Raw genomic sequence first — 17,670 nt, forward strand, 5'->3', positions numbered from 1 at the left:
GAGAAAACACACCTCCTCATTACTCATTGTAATTGAAAGCCACCAAAAAGAAATCAATTCATGGGTAAATGAATAAACAATGGATAAACTAAGGAAACTAAAGCAGTGCTCATTTACATAAAGAAGGTATGGATGAACCATTAATGACCATCATCAAATACTGTATAGCTGCATTAGTAACTAGAAGAGCTAAAGGGAAATGTAGCAATCAAATGGACTCAAACATCTTTGAATGGATAATTAAATTATTTTTATTTAATTATTATTAATTATTCAATAACTTTGTACATTCAAAAATGATATCTTCTAAAAATATATTACAAAGCACATAAACATATATACATATAAATATATACATATATACATATATACACATATACAAGAACTATTTACATCAAGGGAAGGAAGGTAAATATAAAATAAACACTGAAGATAGTATAATATATTAACATAATATAACATAATCTAATAAAACAAGATAAACATATGGAAATAAAAACTGAAGATAATATAATAGTGTAATATACTACAATATAATGAAACAAAATAAACAGGTGAAAATAACACTGAAGATTATGTAATATAATACTATAATATTCTAAAACATAAAATAAAAATGTGCTTTTTCTTGAAGCAATTATTGGAGAAGGGTCAGATTGTTTTCCTGAGTTGTTTTATTGTAGATGGTCAGAGAAGTTGTCAGCCAATTGTCGTAGACTTGTCCAAGTTCTAGGATGAGAATAATTCAATTTAAATGCACAGTGCTCTCTTCTGTTTTATAAACTATATGGTGAAAAGAGCTAGTTAGAGCACTCATAAAATGCATTTCTAGAACATGTGTGCCAATGGAGACGTTTTTGTAAAATTCACCTTTCATCCATCATGAATATTCCCTTTAATACTTCACTTTCATGACAGACCTATATGCACCATGACATTTGTAAACCTTAATGCTAACACCTAACCTTAAATCTACTCTAACTATATAACAGGAAGCCTAATCATAAAATTCAACCTAGCCTTAAACTCTAAATTGGATCCTAACTCAGTATGTAATAACAGTGAGGAAAACATGGAAGATGGTTAGGAATACCTTTTCTTCTTATGAATGAAACCTTTGTGTTAGAAATTGATTTATGTTCTTATTACATATTCAACACTATGCTATTCCTTTTCTAAAGAATTTATTCTCTCTCCCACCACCAGACACACTGCTCCATTTTCCTCCTTTATGCCCAGTATTTGAAACTGTTCATATTCTTTAGCTCCCAGCTTTCTCTCTTCAGCTTTGTTTCCTAGTATTCTTGAACCTTTGAAATGTGACCAAAACATACATACACATACATTCTAGATATCTATCAATCGGTTATCTATCTATCTATCTATCTATCTATCTATCTATCTATCTATCTATCTATCTATCTATCTATCTATCTATCTACCTATCTATCTATCATCTATCCATCCCTATCTATCTATCTATCTATCTATCTATCTATCTATCTATCTATCTATCTATCTATCTATCTATCTATCTAATCTATCTAAATAACTATGTGTGTGTGTGTGTGTGTGTGTGTGTTTGTGTGTGTGTGTGTGTGTGTGACTGATGACAATCTTGATTTAGCCAGTTGTTGACTCATGAGACAATCATTCCATTGACAGTTAACACTTTTTATCCCCTGTGCTGCACTGAAATACTTATATTCCTGAGCTGGAAAACTGAGTATGTATTTTAGATAAACATTCTTTCTAATACTAATACATTTTAAAACAAAATATAACTCTTACCATCACTTTTTTATGTTTTCTCTTCTATTTCTTGTGGTGGCGAGAAGAGCTTCGTTTTTTGGTGAAACATGCACAAAAACATGCTCTTATAGTATCAATCTGAAAGAGATTATGTAAAATAAGGAATTTTTAAACTGAAAATTAAAACAATGTCACGAAAGATTTGAACCATCCATTCAACTAAAAAAGGCAACTATGGCTGATTGCATATTTTACATAAATTCACAATTTTAGAATAAGTTACAATAGTATGAGAATTAAGTACTAGGACTCCTTCAAAAAGGGAGGGACTCTGAGTTCTAGGCTTAGGCTACCTCTGATATTCCAGAAACTCCAGAACCAGATGAAAGATTCTGACTTCCCTTTAGGGCCACATATGATACCCATGAACTTTGTCTTGGGGCCTGACTTGCATGATATCCTACAACAACATAAAGCCCAGGGATTTTTCTCCAGGATCCCAGGCAGTATGACTTCCTACACAAGTGAGGAGCCCTGCCTTCTGGAGGTTAGGCCTACTGATGAACTAGGCAAACTCCATGACCAGTTGAGAGGCTCTCACTGCTTTGATTCAACCTATGTATTTTGCTTGGGACCATTCCCACAGGTGGCTAGGTTTCACCTGCCAGGCACCACCTGTACTGACACAGGAACCCCGCTCTAGGCTTAGACAGAGGCTGACTCACAGATGAAGGATAGGACTAAAGCTGTGGCCCTCAATATCAATGGCACAGAGGAAAAACTGCATATCAACCCTACCAAAATTTAGTCTCTCTTGGTGGTTTTAAAAGCCTCCATTGAAACATAAGGTGTCTTGAAAAAAGGAAAGGAATACGAAAAATCCAACTAACAACCGAAAACATCTTCTGAAAAATTATTGATCACTTAATAGAGAGTTATAAAAGAGAACGATGTGGATGAAATTCAGGAGAAATAATTCAAGAGAATGATTTTAACAATGTCCAAGCAATTCTGAGATAATAAAAATCTGGGCTGAAACTAATAAAATAGAAATGACAATGTTTCCATAGAGCTCACTCTGGCAATATGAGTGAGGGTGAACTGGATCTGAGAACCTAAGAGAAGGAGAATTGGCCTTCTTTGCTCTGGTCTGTATTGGGTGAGCTAGCCTAGGCAGTGTTGGAGAACACATGTGGGTAGTGATAATAATGAAAAGCTAGCAAGCTGGCCAACCCAGCTAAAACCCAGGCCCAGAACCGGGGTTTTCAGTTGGTTCCCACCAAATCCACCAAATCTATGTACTGTTGGAGAATGTGAAGGGGACAAACCTAGATTCAAAACAGCAGGACCTCCAAGACACAGGACAACAACAGGATATCCAAGAGAAGCACCAGGGAGAGACCATTATTGGTGGTGAAACAGAAACCAGAGGATTTGAAGCAGACCAATTACTCATGGTAATTAACACTTGCAAGTTAAGGTGAACAGATTAAGAGGTAAATTGTGTATCTTAGCAGGCCACACTACTGCTTCTATACAAGGTTCTTTTTGTTTTGTTTTGTTTTTCAACTTCCAATGAAATTCAGAAATCACAAACATATTTAAAAATCTCCAGTGCATGTAATTCTAAAATCTAAAAGAAATGGATGTATTTCTAGATTCATTGTATGTAATGAAATTAAGTCAAGAGGAAGGAGATGATTATATACATACATATATATATATATATATATATATATATATATATATATATATATTGAGATTGAAGAAGTAACAAAATATTTTTCAACTAAAAACAGACCAGGAAAAGATGGATTATTTGCAGAATTTTACAGAATACCAAAAAAATGAATATCATTGCTACTCAGAAGGATTTCTCCTAAATCCTTTTTATGATGCCAGTAATAACTTGATACCCAAACTAAAGAAAGACTCACATGAAGAGAATTAAAACCACAGACTGATTTTCATGATGAGAACAGATACAAAACTTCTAAATGTGAGATTGACAAGCTGGGGTTTGAGAGATGACCCAGCATTGACAAGCACTGCCTATTCTTCCAGAGGACCCGCTTTCAATTCCCAGCATCCATATCATATCTCACAGCTATCAGTAACTCCAGTTCCAGGGAATTGGATGCTCTTTTCTGGCCTATGAATATACCAAGCACATATGGCATGGACAAGAATAATGTAGACAAATAACCATATATATAAAATTAAAAATGGCAATGACAAAGAGAATTTAAGACCATAACAAAAAGATTATCCATGATGGCCCTTTTGGTTTCATCCAAGAATGCAGGGTAAGACAAATGTATGTAAATCAATAAATACAACATATCAAATAAATAGAATGAAGAAATTCACATGATTATCCCAATATATGCATAAACCACCACAAAACAATTGAATATTTGGAACTTAATGATAAAAGTCAAGGAGAGGCTAGGTATGGGTAGAGAACATATCACAATTATACAAGTGAAAAACAACAAGCCTACAATCTACATCTTCTAAAATGGAGAGAAAATATTAATCTAACCATTATGATGGGAAAAAAGGCAATCATTGTTCACTGTCTCTATACTTTTTCAATAAAGAACTGAAGTTCTAGATAGACCCAATAAGGTAAGAAGGATATTAAAGCATTCAAAGTGTAAGAGAACTCAGAATGCCCCGACTTAAAGATGGTAGGATTTTATCAGCTGTAAAAGGGGTTGAGGCTCCACAAAAAGTCTTACAGCTGATAAACACTATAACAAATTAGCATTTCACAAATTTAACACCTAAATCAATGATGGCAAACTGAATAAAAAATCAACAAAAGAATCCCACTCATGTGCCCTAGGATATAGAATCAATCTTGATAGCCATCAGCAGATGAATGGATAAGGAAAATGTGGTATATACACACAATGGAATATTACTCAATAAAGAAAAAAATGAAATAGTAAAAATTGCAAGTAAATTAATAGAACTAGAAGAGTTTTACTCAATGAGGCCAGCTAGGATTAGAAAAGCAAATGTGATATGCTGTCCTCGTGTGTAGATATTAGACATTCGTGTGTTCAAATAGGATTACATAAGGAAGCCTAGAAATTAGACATGGTCTATTGTAGATGGACCCATTGAAAGGGAGATAGTAAAATATATGTAAAATTAAATCAGAGGAGGAGAATATTGGATGTTGACAGTTTCAATCATGGAAGGACTGGAGGATAAAGGACAAAAGGATGAGTGCCGAACAAAAATGAAGGTCTATGAAAAAAGCCTTATAGGAACTATGATGTTGCAAATTAAGGAAAATACATTTTGAACTGAGGCAGAACACAGGTGACAAGAAATAACACTGGATCAATAAGTACTCGGGGCTAAGGTTTAAGTGGCAATGAAGGCGGAAGAATAAGTCAGAGCAGGGACTAAGGTGTAACTGAACCTAAACTAAGGCCGTATGAAGGCTTGTAGAAGTGACTCGTTTGTAAAATAGTTTAAAAGACATACTAAAAAGAGTTTGTTCAAAGGTACCTGGAATGTGTTGACTTCCCTCATAAGACATGAGATTTATATTGAAACTCCAAAACAAAGGACAAGATACCTCCTTATGAGTTATTGGTCAATTAGGCCTCCATGTCACCCCAAATAACACAGTCTATTTCTACACATTCTGCTTGTTTGTCATAACTAAATGGTAAGACTCTCTTGTTGAAGATACCACACAGTCTGGTTATGTAGGGCATTTAGAATCCAATCTCTAGCAGACAAGGAATTTCTGCCTTTCATCACAATAAAAGTTGTAGTTCCAGCCACTGGTCATGAAATACATGAAGAGTCTATCCAATCTTGGACCTTTCCTATGACAACAGTGACCAGCCAGGTAAGCTGTCCACAATGATTGTGTGGTAGTTATGTAAATAACCAACCTTGTTAGGAATGGATGGGAGAGCTGCTCCAAGCAATGGATTAAATGTCTGATGCTGTAAACCTTGTCAAAAGCTTATGTCTGGAATAGTCATAAGCTAGTGCAACTAGGGCTATTATTATTTGTGTTTATACCCATAGGTTTGTTCTGCCCTCATTGTTGGTCATATGATTCCTTTTTTTTTTCAGGGAGTAATGGTTAATATAGAGACTCATAACTAGTTAACATGATAAGGATAAGCCAGGGTGAAGGTTCATCTGCAGATGGGTCATTTGCATTGACCTCCCACTACTGAAAGCTCAAGAAACAATGAGGAAGAATGGTCTGAAAACAATGTAAGAGTTTGAATCTGGAGAGAAGTACACTGAAATGTTCTTTTGGGGACAAGGAATAACGGGTGCACAGATCAACTCAGAACAGCTGTGTCTTACACTAGACTTGCACAAGCTCAAGCAAATCAAGACGCCAGCATGAGTGAGGAAGCATCTCTCAAGGCCCCAGGACTAGATGAGGAGCAATTGGCCATGGCTGGTTGTGAAAGGAGGATCCTAATTTATCTGTGGGGTGTGGCTTAGGACAGATTGCCTCATGTCCCAGAAGGTGTCTTCACACACATTCACAGATGGTCAGCCCCACTTGGACTCACTGGGCTATTGATAATAATTTAAGAGCCAGGCAGTGGTGGCATATAGCTTTAATCCCAGCACTCGGGAGGCAGATGCAGGAGGATCTCTGTGAGTTCAAGGCAAGCCTGGTCTACAGCGTGAGTTCCAGGAAAGGCACAAAGATACACAGAGAGACACTGTCTCAGAAAACAAAACAAAAACAAAAAAATAATTTTAAGAGACATTAAGCAAAGAATAAATAGAAGAAGAAGAAGGAGAAGGAGAAGGAGAAGGAGAAGAAGGAGAAGAAGGAGAAGAAGGAGAAGAAGGAGAAGAAGTAGAAGGAGAAGAAGGAGAAGAAGCAGAAGAAGAAGAAGCGGAAGAAGAAGAAGCGGAAGAAGAAGAAGCGGAAGAAGAAGAAGCGGAAGAAGAAGAAGCAGAAGAAGAAGAAGCAGAAGAAGAAGAAGCAGAAGAAGAAGAAGAAGAAGCAGAAGAAGAAGAAGAAGAAGAAGAAGAAGAAGAAGAAGAAGAAGAAGAAGAAGAAGAAGAAGAAGAAGAAGAAGAAGAAGGAAGAAGAAGGATGAGTTCCACCAGCACAAGGTGGAGGAAGTCAGTGGTGAATGCAGTTTTCAAAGAATAAATAAAAGAATATTTAAAAAACATTTACATTTTATGTATTAATTCTAGAAGACATACTAAATTTAACCTTATTTGGCCTATGGAACATTACTGTGGAAATAGCATAAATGTGCAATATTTACTTACAAATGACTGCTTAGTTTTTCTAGCACTGGGCTGCCTCTGCTCTTCTTCTGAGGCATGCGCTTGGTCTTCCATGACAGATGCTGTTAAGAAGTGCACACATCTCACTAAGCAAAGTACAATGAACATTGAGGGGAAAAGCTGTCCATTGCTATAATGAAGACACACTAGGGATGGGAAAATATTTATTTTCATTTTCCCAAGCAAGAGTTTGACTTAAGTATAAACTGCAGTGGAAATATTTAACTTATCTTCTCTGCTTAATAAAGGATCTCTCTCAAAAACAGGTGTTTGGTGTGTCTTTTTTCTCTAAACAGAGGTTTGGGAAGCAGCCCCCACTGTATGGGAGTTCCCTTCACTTACATATTCAGATTGATCTCATATATTTCTGAAGATAAAGCAAAAGAAAATGGACACCTGAGAGGTGGGAGCAAGGACTCTGTCTTTGACAAACAAAATCTTATCTGTTGCTCAGATTTGATAATGTGTGTATTATTACCGTTCTACTAATCCTTTGGCTTCCTATATATGTAGTTGTCTGTCTATAACAGACAGTGTTCTGTTCTATACACAATCATTCTATAGAACAAGTATATTTTAAAATGTACTACTTACTTTTCTCCCGATGCATTATTACATTTTTTTCTGCAACATTGTCCATATTGGATGAGTCAGGAGCTTCTGTGGAAGATTCCTGTGGTCCATTAGGGTCAGACACACTCTATCAAAAGGAGTATTGGTAATATATTTTAGAAAGGTCTTATTTGATTTCTAAGAACATACTTGAATTCCTAATTTCATGACAAGTGTACTTGAAATTCTATGTAGTATATATTTAAGACAAAGTCATTTTAATAGCAAATCTATTATTCACAGTAAAGTTTAAATCTATCCTTCATTTTTCATGGCACTTCACTATGTAAGAGGTACAAAGGAAAAAGGAAACACATTCAGAGGATATGACCTGATGCACAAAATTAACAAAAATAAAAGCAACTACTTTTATATAAGAACTGTTAATGCTATTTATATTCCCAAAATAATTTGGAGGATATTTATAAAATAAAGAAGTGCCTACCCTATTACCAGGAAAATTTCTTTAAACAGTGTGGTACTTTGAATGCAATTGGGCCCCATAAGCTTATAGGAAGTGTCACTATCAGAAGGTTTGGCCTTGTTGGCAGCGGTGTGACCTTGTTGGGGGAAGTTTGTCTGTCTGGGGGCCATTAGAGGTCTCCTGTGCTCAAGTTACACCCAGACTAAACACAGGTTCTTGTGGTGGTAATCTAATTATACTGAAATGTGATTTTGATTGTATGTTAATAAATAAAGTTGCCCGCGGGTCAGAGCTATTAGAGCCATAGCAAGAGTGTGGCGGTGGTGGCACACGCCTTTAATCCCAGAAAGCCAGCCTTTAATCCCAGGGAGTGGTGGTAGAAAGCAAGACGATATATAAGGCGTGAGGACCAGAAACTAGAAGCATTTGGCTGGTTAAGCTTTCAGGCTTTGGAGCAACACAGTTCAGCTGAGAGCTATTGGGATGAGGACACAGAAGCTTCCAGTCTGAGGAAACAGGACCAGCTGAGGAACTGGTGAGGTGAGATAGCTGTGGCTTGTTCTGTCTCTTTAAATAGACTAACAGACAGGAAATAGAGCCCTGATTCGGGAAGCTGGGACACCGCAGGCGGAAGGGTGAGATTTCAGCTCTGAGCTCTGAACTCTCGGCTTTCTCTTTTGCATTGTTTCTGTGTTTCTTATTTAATAAGACGGTTGGTTACATCTATAGGTTCTTTTACTGCTTGCTGATCAAGATGTAGAGCTCTCAGCTCCTTATCCAGGACCATGTCTGCCTGCATGCTGCCATGTCCTGCTATGATGATAGTGGACAAAGCCTGTGAAACAGGAATCCATCCCAATGAAATGTTTCCCTAATAAAAGTAGCTATGGTCATGGATTCTCTTCCCAGCAATAGAAACCATAACTAATACAAACAGTATTGTTTTCTATTCTCCTATTTGTCTCCTTTAATTTTGTTCTCTTGCTTTATTGCTCCAGCTAATAGATTGAGCACAACATTGAAAAGGATTCAAGTTGATAAGACAAATTTGTCTCTTATGACCTCATGGGACTCATGTTTTCATCCACTGGGGATGATGTTGGCTCTGAGTTTCTCATTACATAATTTTTATTGCATTGAGGTATGCTCCTTCTTGTCTTACACTCTCTGGATTGTTATCATGATGGTATATTGGATTTTGGCAAGTGCCTTATCTACATGTATTGAGAAGATTCAGCCGGGCGGTGGTGGCGCACGCCTTTAATCCCAGCACTCGGGAGGCAGAGGCAGGCGGATCTTTGTGAGTTGGAGGCCAGCCTGGGCTACCAAGTGAGTTCCAGGAAAGGCGCAAAGCTACACTGAGAAACCCTGTCTCGAAAAACCAAAAAAAAAAAAAAAAAAAAAAGAGAAGATTAGGTGACTTTTTGTCTAAGTCTGTTTCTGTGCTTTGTTAAATCTGTTGACTTGTGTATTTCAAACCATCTCTGCTTCTCTGAGATAAAAACAACTTGGTCATTGAACATTTGATCAATTGAATATTTAGAACTTAGTGATAAAATTCAAGGAGAGTCTAGGTATTTGTAGAGAATATGCCACAATTATACAAGTGATAAATAACAAGCCTACAATCTACATCTTCTAAAATGGAGAAAAAATATTAATCTAACCATTATGGTGGGAAAAAAGGCAATCATTGTTCACTGTCTCTATACTTTTTCAGTAAAGAACTGAAGTTCTAGATAGACCCAATAAGGTAAGAAGGATATTAAAGCATTCAAAGTGTAAGAGAACTCAGAATGCCCCTACTTAAAGATGGTAGGATTTTATCAGCTGTAAAAGGGTTGAGGATCCACAAAAACTGATCCATGATATTCACATTGAGTCTTATCTTTACCCAGGTGTGCAAATACATTAAAAATAGAGCAATTACAATTTTCAGAAATTTACTTACTATACATCAATGGAAATATTTAGCAATGTCATGGGATTCTAAGAATACTAAATGCTTTCAATTTATTATTCAATAATTAATTTTTTGATTGAATAATGTGGTTTAAAATATAGCATGTGAGCCTATGGCAAAGTCATTGAAGCAAACAATAGGAAATGAGAAATTTAAATTTAAATTTTACGTACAAATTCTTGATTTTCTGCACTCTTAACAAAACTTCTCTTATTTTCCACCTTAGATTCTGTTATTTCTTCTGAAGAAATTATATCTTTTACATAAAAAATATGAACAACAATTAGGCAAAATAATACTCTATAAAAATGGAAATAATGTAAAGTTAGGGTTTTACATTTTATATGTTATTTCAATTAACCACATGGTATAGGTATATATTTACATCTTCAAGAAAACTTGTAATTGTAGACAAATCAACACTTGGACATATACTACATATTGGTCAGTTTTGAGTCATACATGCTTTATATGATTTGTCAGGAAACTCATAAATATATGCTTACATCCACATCTGCAGAAACTGTGGGAAAATAACACTTTCACCCTGTAAACTATCCTTGCCTTGCAAGAGTAACTTTAAATAACTCACTGTTAACTTCCCCCAAATGATACTTGGTTTACCACACATTTTTCTGTGAACAGGATAACATGCTTTTGCTCTGCTCTGACAGATTGATTTTTTTTTTGTTGTTGTTGTTGTTTTTTGAGACAGGGATTCTCTGTATAGCTTTGGAGCCTTTCCTGGAACTCACTCTGTAGACCAGGCTTATGTCGAACTCACAGAGATCCATCTGCCTCTGCCTCCCAAGTGCTGGAATTAAAGGCACTACCGCCTGACAAATTGCTCCTTTTTGACGCACTTTATCACATGGAGTCATTCTGTACATCTTTTTTCCCCCAGGAAACATGGGTATTGCTGTGGCTACCCTAGCTTAAGATAATGCTTAAACTCTTCTTTGTGACTTCAACTCGAACCCACTTTTTTACAGTTATATCTTTTTCACCTTGACATGTAGGACCTATATTAAAGGTTATTCTAAGCTCCAAAGATCTCTTTGCTTTTGTTTCCTTTTTTCTTTTAATAACTTTGTGTGATTCTGATAGGTTTTGACTTTAAGTTTTGAAAGTAAGTAAGTCATTACAGACATGGTTTCTTTACTGATACAATGCCTGTTGTGACACAGAGAGATGAGTTTCAGACAACAGAGTACAGAAAAATAAAAAGGTGTAAAAGCATACAACATGTGCATATAAGTAATGAGATTTTCAGTGACTGAACTGTCATATGCAAGTGTATCCTAATTTATTGAAATAGATTGTAGATACGATTTTAAAATGCCATTCCTTTTCCTTGTAAATAAATTACAATGCTCTGCAGATGGAGGAAGGCAGTGCACTATGATTTATAAACAACACAAAAATTGATTTTCTTTTCTGAAAATGTGGTATATTGCTGTTTGTCCAGCCCAGAACAGAATCTCTGAGCTCAACATGTCTCTGCCCTGACCTTTCAGAGACCTTTACTATAGATGTGCATTTTGAGACCTAGGTGTCCAGAAATGATGTTCAAACATTGGGGAAGTCACATTGGTCTCATAGTTGACTTACAGAAGTCAATAATAAACAGGGAGTTTGCACACTGGAAAGGTTAAGGTGAGTGAACCTGAGTATTAAACATTGAAGCTGTGCTTACATTTACTAATAATTCATATTGTCCTTGTGAATGTTTTGAAGCATGCCTGCCACTAGTGAGATGGAATTGCTTATGTCAAACCCTGTCATCACCATCATCAAGATATAATGGGCATCAGGAAATCTGTGTGCATTTGAAATGTAATAAAATAAACTGATCAGAAGAATGTGACATACAAAATTTACCTGGTTGAGATTGGTGTGGTAGAGACTCAGGTTTGGAGATTGGATGTGAATAATCCCTCAGCTGAATGGATTTTCAAATGAGATATTTAATTAATGTTTTGGAATTCAATAAACATTAATCATTTAATATAAACATTAAAAGTCATTTACCTCTGGGTGAGGACATTTTTCAGCCCACACTAAAAAAGAAAGGATAAATTTATCAATCTCCTACACAATGGGAACTGCAAAAGTAATTTTATGTAGGCTTTGGATGGCAGTGAGTTCTTATTCCCTTCTTCCTAAATAAACACCTATTAGTTTACTGGTTAGGGCAACAGCTGACAGAAATAACTGAAATGTTCTAAAAGCAATCTTAGAGTCAATGTAATCCTCATCAAAACTACAACATGACTAGTCAGAGAAATTGAAAAAAATAACCACACCACCATGAAAAAGCCTTTTAGCTCCACATAGAAATAAAAACAAACGAACAAAGAAAAAACCCTGGAGAGAGGTAAAACAAACCCCAATACAAAAAGAGTTGGAGAAACCACCACCCCAGATTTCATGATTTTTACAGGTCTAGAGTACTAAAAACATCATGGTTTTTAGCATCACAGTACACGTGTTGATCAATGAAATCAAATTGAATACCAAACATAAGTCCACACACCTATGGACACTTTTACTTTTGATAAAGAAACTAGAAATACACACTGGAAAAAAAACAACTTCAATACATGGTGCTCACCAAACTTTATGGCTTCAAGAAGAATGCACAGAGAACTATATTTCTAAACCTGAATAAAACTCAACTTCAAGTGGATCAAGGATCTCAAAATGAGACCAGAGACCCTGAATAAGATAGAAGACAAAGTGTGTAATAGGCTTGACCTTACTGGTACAGGAAAAAAACTTTCTGAATAGGACACCTGTAGCACAGGCACTAAGATCCACATTTAATAAATGGGACCACATGAAGCTAAAAGCTTCTTTATGGCAAGATATGTATATCAGTGTTGGGCTTTTAAATAATCACTCCACCATATGATAGTGTTATTGAAATAAATTATAGATATGAATTCTAAATATATTTCCTATTTCTTGTTACTAAGTTACAGTAGTGTACTACAGATGAAGGTAAGATATACATTATAAGTTCTAGAACAAAACAAAACTTGATTTTCTTTTCTGAAGATGTGGTATATTGCTGGCTGTCCAGTCCAGAACAGAATCTCTGAGGTAACATATGTTTTTGCTTTGTCCTTTCTGGTAGCTTTGAGTATGACAGGTGTTCATTCTGAGACCCAGGTATCAAGAAATCATAGTCAAACATTGGAGAAATCTCATTAGTCTCACGATTGACTTCTATAAGTAACTAATAAACAGAGAGTTTGCACACTGGAAAGGATAAGGCCTTAGATCATAAGTATTAAACATTAAAGTTGAGCTTATTTTGCAAATGTTTTATATTTCCAATGTAATATATTTTCCAGCATGTATGCCACTATCAGATGGCACTGCGTATGTCAAATTCTATCATCACCATCATCAAGATATAATTGGCATCGGGAAGACTGTGTGCTTTTGAAATTTATTGAAATACCTTGATCAGGAGAATGTGACTTACGAAATTTACCTGCTTGAGATTGCTGTGTTTCAGACTTGGGTTTGGAAATTCGATGAGAATAATCCCTCTGCTGAATGGATTTTGAAATGAGATATTTAATCAATATTTTGGACTTCAATCAAGATGTAATTATTCAATATTAATATTAAAAAACATTTACCTCTGGGTGTGGACATTTTTCAGCCCAAACTGAAAGAGAAAGAATGTAGAGTCATTCTCATGCACAATGAGATCACCAAAACTACCTTTATGTAGGCTTCAGATGGCAGTGAGATTTCATTCCCTTCTTTCATAATAAACTCCTATTATTTTACTGCTTAGGACAAAAACTGACACAAATATACTGAAACTTAGCAAAGCAACTTAAAGATTCAGTGCAAGAGCCATCAAAATTCCAATATAATTTGTCAGAAAAATTGAAAAAAAACAAAACAAAACAAAAAACCAACCACAACAGCATCAAAACACCTTTCAGGTTCATGTGGAAATTCAAAAATAAAAATAAAAAGAATAAAAATAAAACAAACAAAAGAATGGACAGACTCCACCAGCTCAGATTGGACCAAGAGGTGAGTCACTGTTCTCCTAGGCACAGTTACAGGCCAGCAGGCAATACTCCTGCAGGCAGGTCTGATTACCACCACCCCATCAGATCCTTTAATCACAAGTCCTACTACTCTGGCCCTCTAAATCTACCCACTGCACCAAGACTGCAGCTGCCCCGTGAGACACAGACTCTGCTAGGTCCAATTGAACCAAGAGGTGAGTCACCATTCTTCCAGCAGGTCACCCCAGCCTCCAGGCCTTAGGCCCAGGGGCACAACCCATGCCCCCATTCCCTCTCCATTGCAGCCCCAATTGCAGACCAGTTGGAGAGTTTCCTGCAGGCAACTGACAACCTGACAACCTCCACTTCACATATGACCCTGTTATCTACAAGTCCCACTTGCTCCCCCAAATCCACCCATCCCCCAAGACCATAGCTGTTCCCTGAGACACAGACTTAGCTGGCTCCCCCTGGACCAAGAGGTGACTCACCATATTCCCAGCTGGTCACCCTGCTTCAGAGGCACAACCCAAGGCCCCTTCCCCCACCCATTGCAGCCCCAGCTGCCAGCCAGCAGGCAGGACTCCTGTGGTGAGGTAACCCAGGCTCAGAAAGACAAACATGATATTTAATCACTCATCAGTGGATACCAGATGTAAAGAGAAAAATAATCAGACTACAACCCACAGCTCCAAAGAAGCTAGGAAACAAGGAGCCTAAGAGGGACACATGGATTGCCATGGGAAGGAGAAACAGAGGAGATCTCCATGAGTAGTGGGGATGGGGAGCAATAAAGGGCATGGGATGGAGGATGAGAATATGAGGAGATAATAGGATGGTTGAGCTGGGGGAGGGACAGAGTGGGAGAGCAATGAAAGAGATATCTTGTTAGAGGGAGACGTTATGAGGTAAGGGAGAAACCTGTTGCTAGGGAAATTTCCAGGAATCCACAAGGATGACCCCAGATTAGAAGACTGGCAATAGTGAAGAGGGTGCCTGAACTGGCCTACCCTGGTATTCAGATTGGTGAATTCCCTAACTGTCATCATAGAGCCTTCATCCAGTAACTGATGGAAGCAGATGCAGAGATCCACAACCAAGCACCGGGCTGAGCTTGGGGAGTCCAGTTGAAGAGAGGGAAGGGGATTATATGAGCAAGGGGGCAGGGTCAAGATTATGATAGGGAAATCTACAGAGACAACTAATCCATGTTTGTAGGAACTCAGGAACTTTAGACCAACAGCTGTGGAACCAGCATGGGACTGGACTAGGCCCTCTGCATATGGGAGACAGTTGTGTAGCTTGGTCTGTTTGAAGGCTCCCCAGTAGTGGGATCAGGATCTATACCTGGTGCATGTGCTGGCAATCTGGAGCCCATTACCTATAGTGGGATGCCTTGCTCAGCCTTGCTGCAGTGTGGAGGTGCTTGATCCTGCCTAACTGAATGTACCAGGATTTACTGACTCCCCATAGGAGACCTAACACTTTTGGAGGAGAGGTTGGGGGTATGCTGGAGGGGAGTGGGAAGAGGGATGAGAGGGGGATTTGTGCTTGGTATGTAAAATAAAATTTTAAATAAAAAGAACAAAATAATGAAAGACTTAACATTGAATAGAGATAAAAGGATACTTAATATGAAAAGAGGATGGAGAAATCACTATCTTAGAGTTCATGTTTTGTTACAGAGTTAGACTAATAAAACAGCATGATTCTAGCATCACAATAGACATGTTATCAATGAAATCAAATTGAACACCAAATGGAGGTCCACACACATGATTTTTCATATAGAAACCAGAAATACACACTGGGTAAAAAACATCTTCCAACATGATAGTGAACTAATCTTGATTGCTGCATGGAGAAAACTGCACATAGATCTGTATTTACTACCCTAAATAAAAACATAATTCCAAATGAATCAAGGATCTCTAAATAAGACCAGAGACACTGAATGTAACAGTAGAGAAAGTGTGTGATAGGCTTGAACTCATTGGTACAGGAAAAGACTTTCTGAATAGGACACCTGTAGCACAGGCACTAAGATCCACATTTAATAAATGGGACCACATGAAGCTAAAAGCTTCTTTATGGCAAGATATGTATATCAGTGTTGGGCTTTTAAATAATCACTCCACCATATGATAGTGTTATTGAAATAAATTATAGATATGAATTCTAAATATATTTCCTATTTCTTGTTACTAAGTTACAGTAGTGTACTACAGATGAAGGTAAGATATACATTATAAGTTCTAGAACAAAACAAAACTTGATTTTCTTTTCTGAAGATGTGGTATATTGCTGGCTGTCCAGTCCAGAACAGAATCTCTGAGGTAACATATGTTTTTGCTTTGTCCTTTCTGGTAGCTTTGAGTATGACAGGTGTTCATTCTGAGACCCAGGTATCAAGAAATCATAGTCAAACATTGGAGAAATCTCATTAGTCTCACGATTGACTTCTATAAGTAACTAATAAACAGAGAGTTTGCACACTGGAAAGGATAAGGCCTTAGATCATAAGTATTAAACATTAAAGTTGAGCTTATTTTGCAAATGTTTTATATTTCCAATGTAATATATTTTCCAGCATGTATGCCACTATCAGATGGCACTGCGTATGTCAAATTCTATCATCACCATCATCAAGATATAATTGGCATCGGGAAGACTGTGTGCTTTTGAAATTTATTGAAATACCTTGATCAGGAGAATGTGACTTACGAAATTTACCTGCTTGAGATTGCTGTGTTTCAGACTTGGGTTTGGAAATTCGATGAGAATAATCCCTCTGCTGAATGGATTTTGAAATGAGATATTTAATCAATATTTTGGACTTCAATCAAGATGTAATTATTCAATATTAATATTAAAAAACATTTACCTCTGGGTGTGGACATTTTTCAGCCCAAACTGAAAGAGAAAGAATGTAGAGTCATTCTCATGCACAATGAGATCACCAAAACTACCTTTATGTAGGCTTCAGATGGCAGTGAGATTTCATTCCCTTCTTTCATAATAAACTCCTATTATTTTACTGCTTAGGACAAAAACTGACACAAATATACTGAAACTTAGCAAAGCAACTTAAAGATTCAGTGCAAGAGCCATCAAAATTCCAATATAATTTGTCAGAAAAATTGAAAAAAAACAAAACAAAACAAAAAACCAACCACAACAGCATCAAAACACCTTTCAGGTTCATGTGGAAATTCAAAAATAAAAATAAAAAGAATAAAAATAAAACAAACAAAAGAATGGACAGACTCCACCAGCTCAGATTGGACCAAGAGGTGAGTCACTGTTCTCCTAGGCACAGTTACAGGCCAGCAGGCAATACTCCTGCAGGCAGGTCTGATTACCACCACCCCATCAGATCCTTTAATCACAAGTCCTACTACTCTGGCCCTCTAAATCTACCCACTGCACCAAGACTGCAGCTGCCCCGTGAGACACAGACTCTGCTAGGTCCAATTGAACCAAGAGGTGAGTCACCATTCTTCCAGCAGGTCACCCCAGCCTCCAGGCCTTAGGCCCAGGGGCACAACCCATGCCCCCATTCCCTCTCC

General features: G+C 37.0%; 1 protein-coding gene across 1 annotated transcript in view; it reads right to left on the minus strand.

Moving 5' to 3' along the window:
* Nucleotides 1-227: 227 nt before the first annotated feature.
* Nucleotides 228-17,670, minus strand: part of LOC121829351 (uncharacterized) — a 37,402-nt gene continuing 19,959 nt past the window's right edge. The window contains exons 10-20 of the mRNA XM_076554477.1: nt 16,986-17,014; nt 16,835-16,895; nt 13,715-13,743; nt 13,564-13,624; nt 12,093-12,121; nt 11,943-12,003; nt 10,235-10,317; nt 7,657-7,762; nt 7,045-7,124; nt 1,792-1,890; nt 228-729 (exon numbers count right to left, since the gene is read on the minus strand). Coding sequence (XP_076410592.1) covers nt 1,816-1,890; nt 7,045-7,124; nt 7,657-7,762; nt 10,235-10,317; nt 11,943-12,003; nt 12,093-12,121; nt 13,564-13,624; nt 13,715-13,743; nt 16,835-16,895; nt 16,986-17,014 — 614 coding nt within the window. The 3' untranslated portion in view covers nt 228-729; nt 1,792-1,815. The remainder of the gene's footprint in view (nt 730-1,791; nt 1,891-7,044; nt 7,125-7,656; nt 7,763-10,234; nt 10,318-11,942; nt 12,004-12,092; nt 12,122-13,563; nt 13,625-13,714; nt 13,744-16,834; nt 16,896-16,985; nt 17,015-17,670) is intronic.

Source organism: Peromyscus maniculatus, chromosome 18 (genome assembly GCF_049852395.1).
Source record: "Peromyscus maniculatus bairdii isolate BWxNUB_F1_BW_parent chromosome 18, HU_Pman_BW_mat_3.1, whole genome shotgun sequence".
Taxonomy (NCBI): Eukaryota; Metazoa; Chordata; class Mammalia; order Rodentia; family Cricetidae; genus Peromyscus; species Peromyscus maniculatus.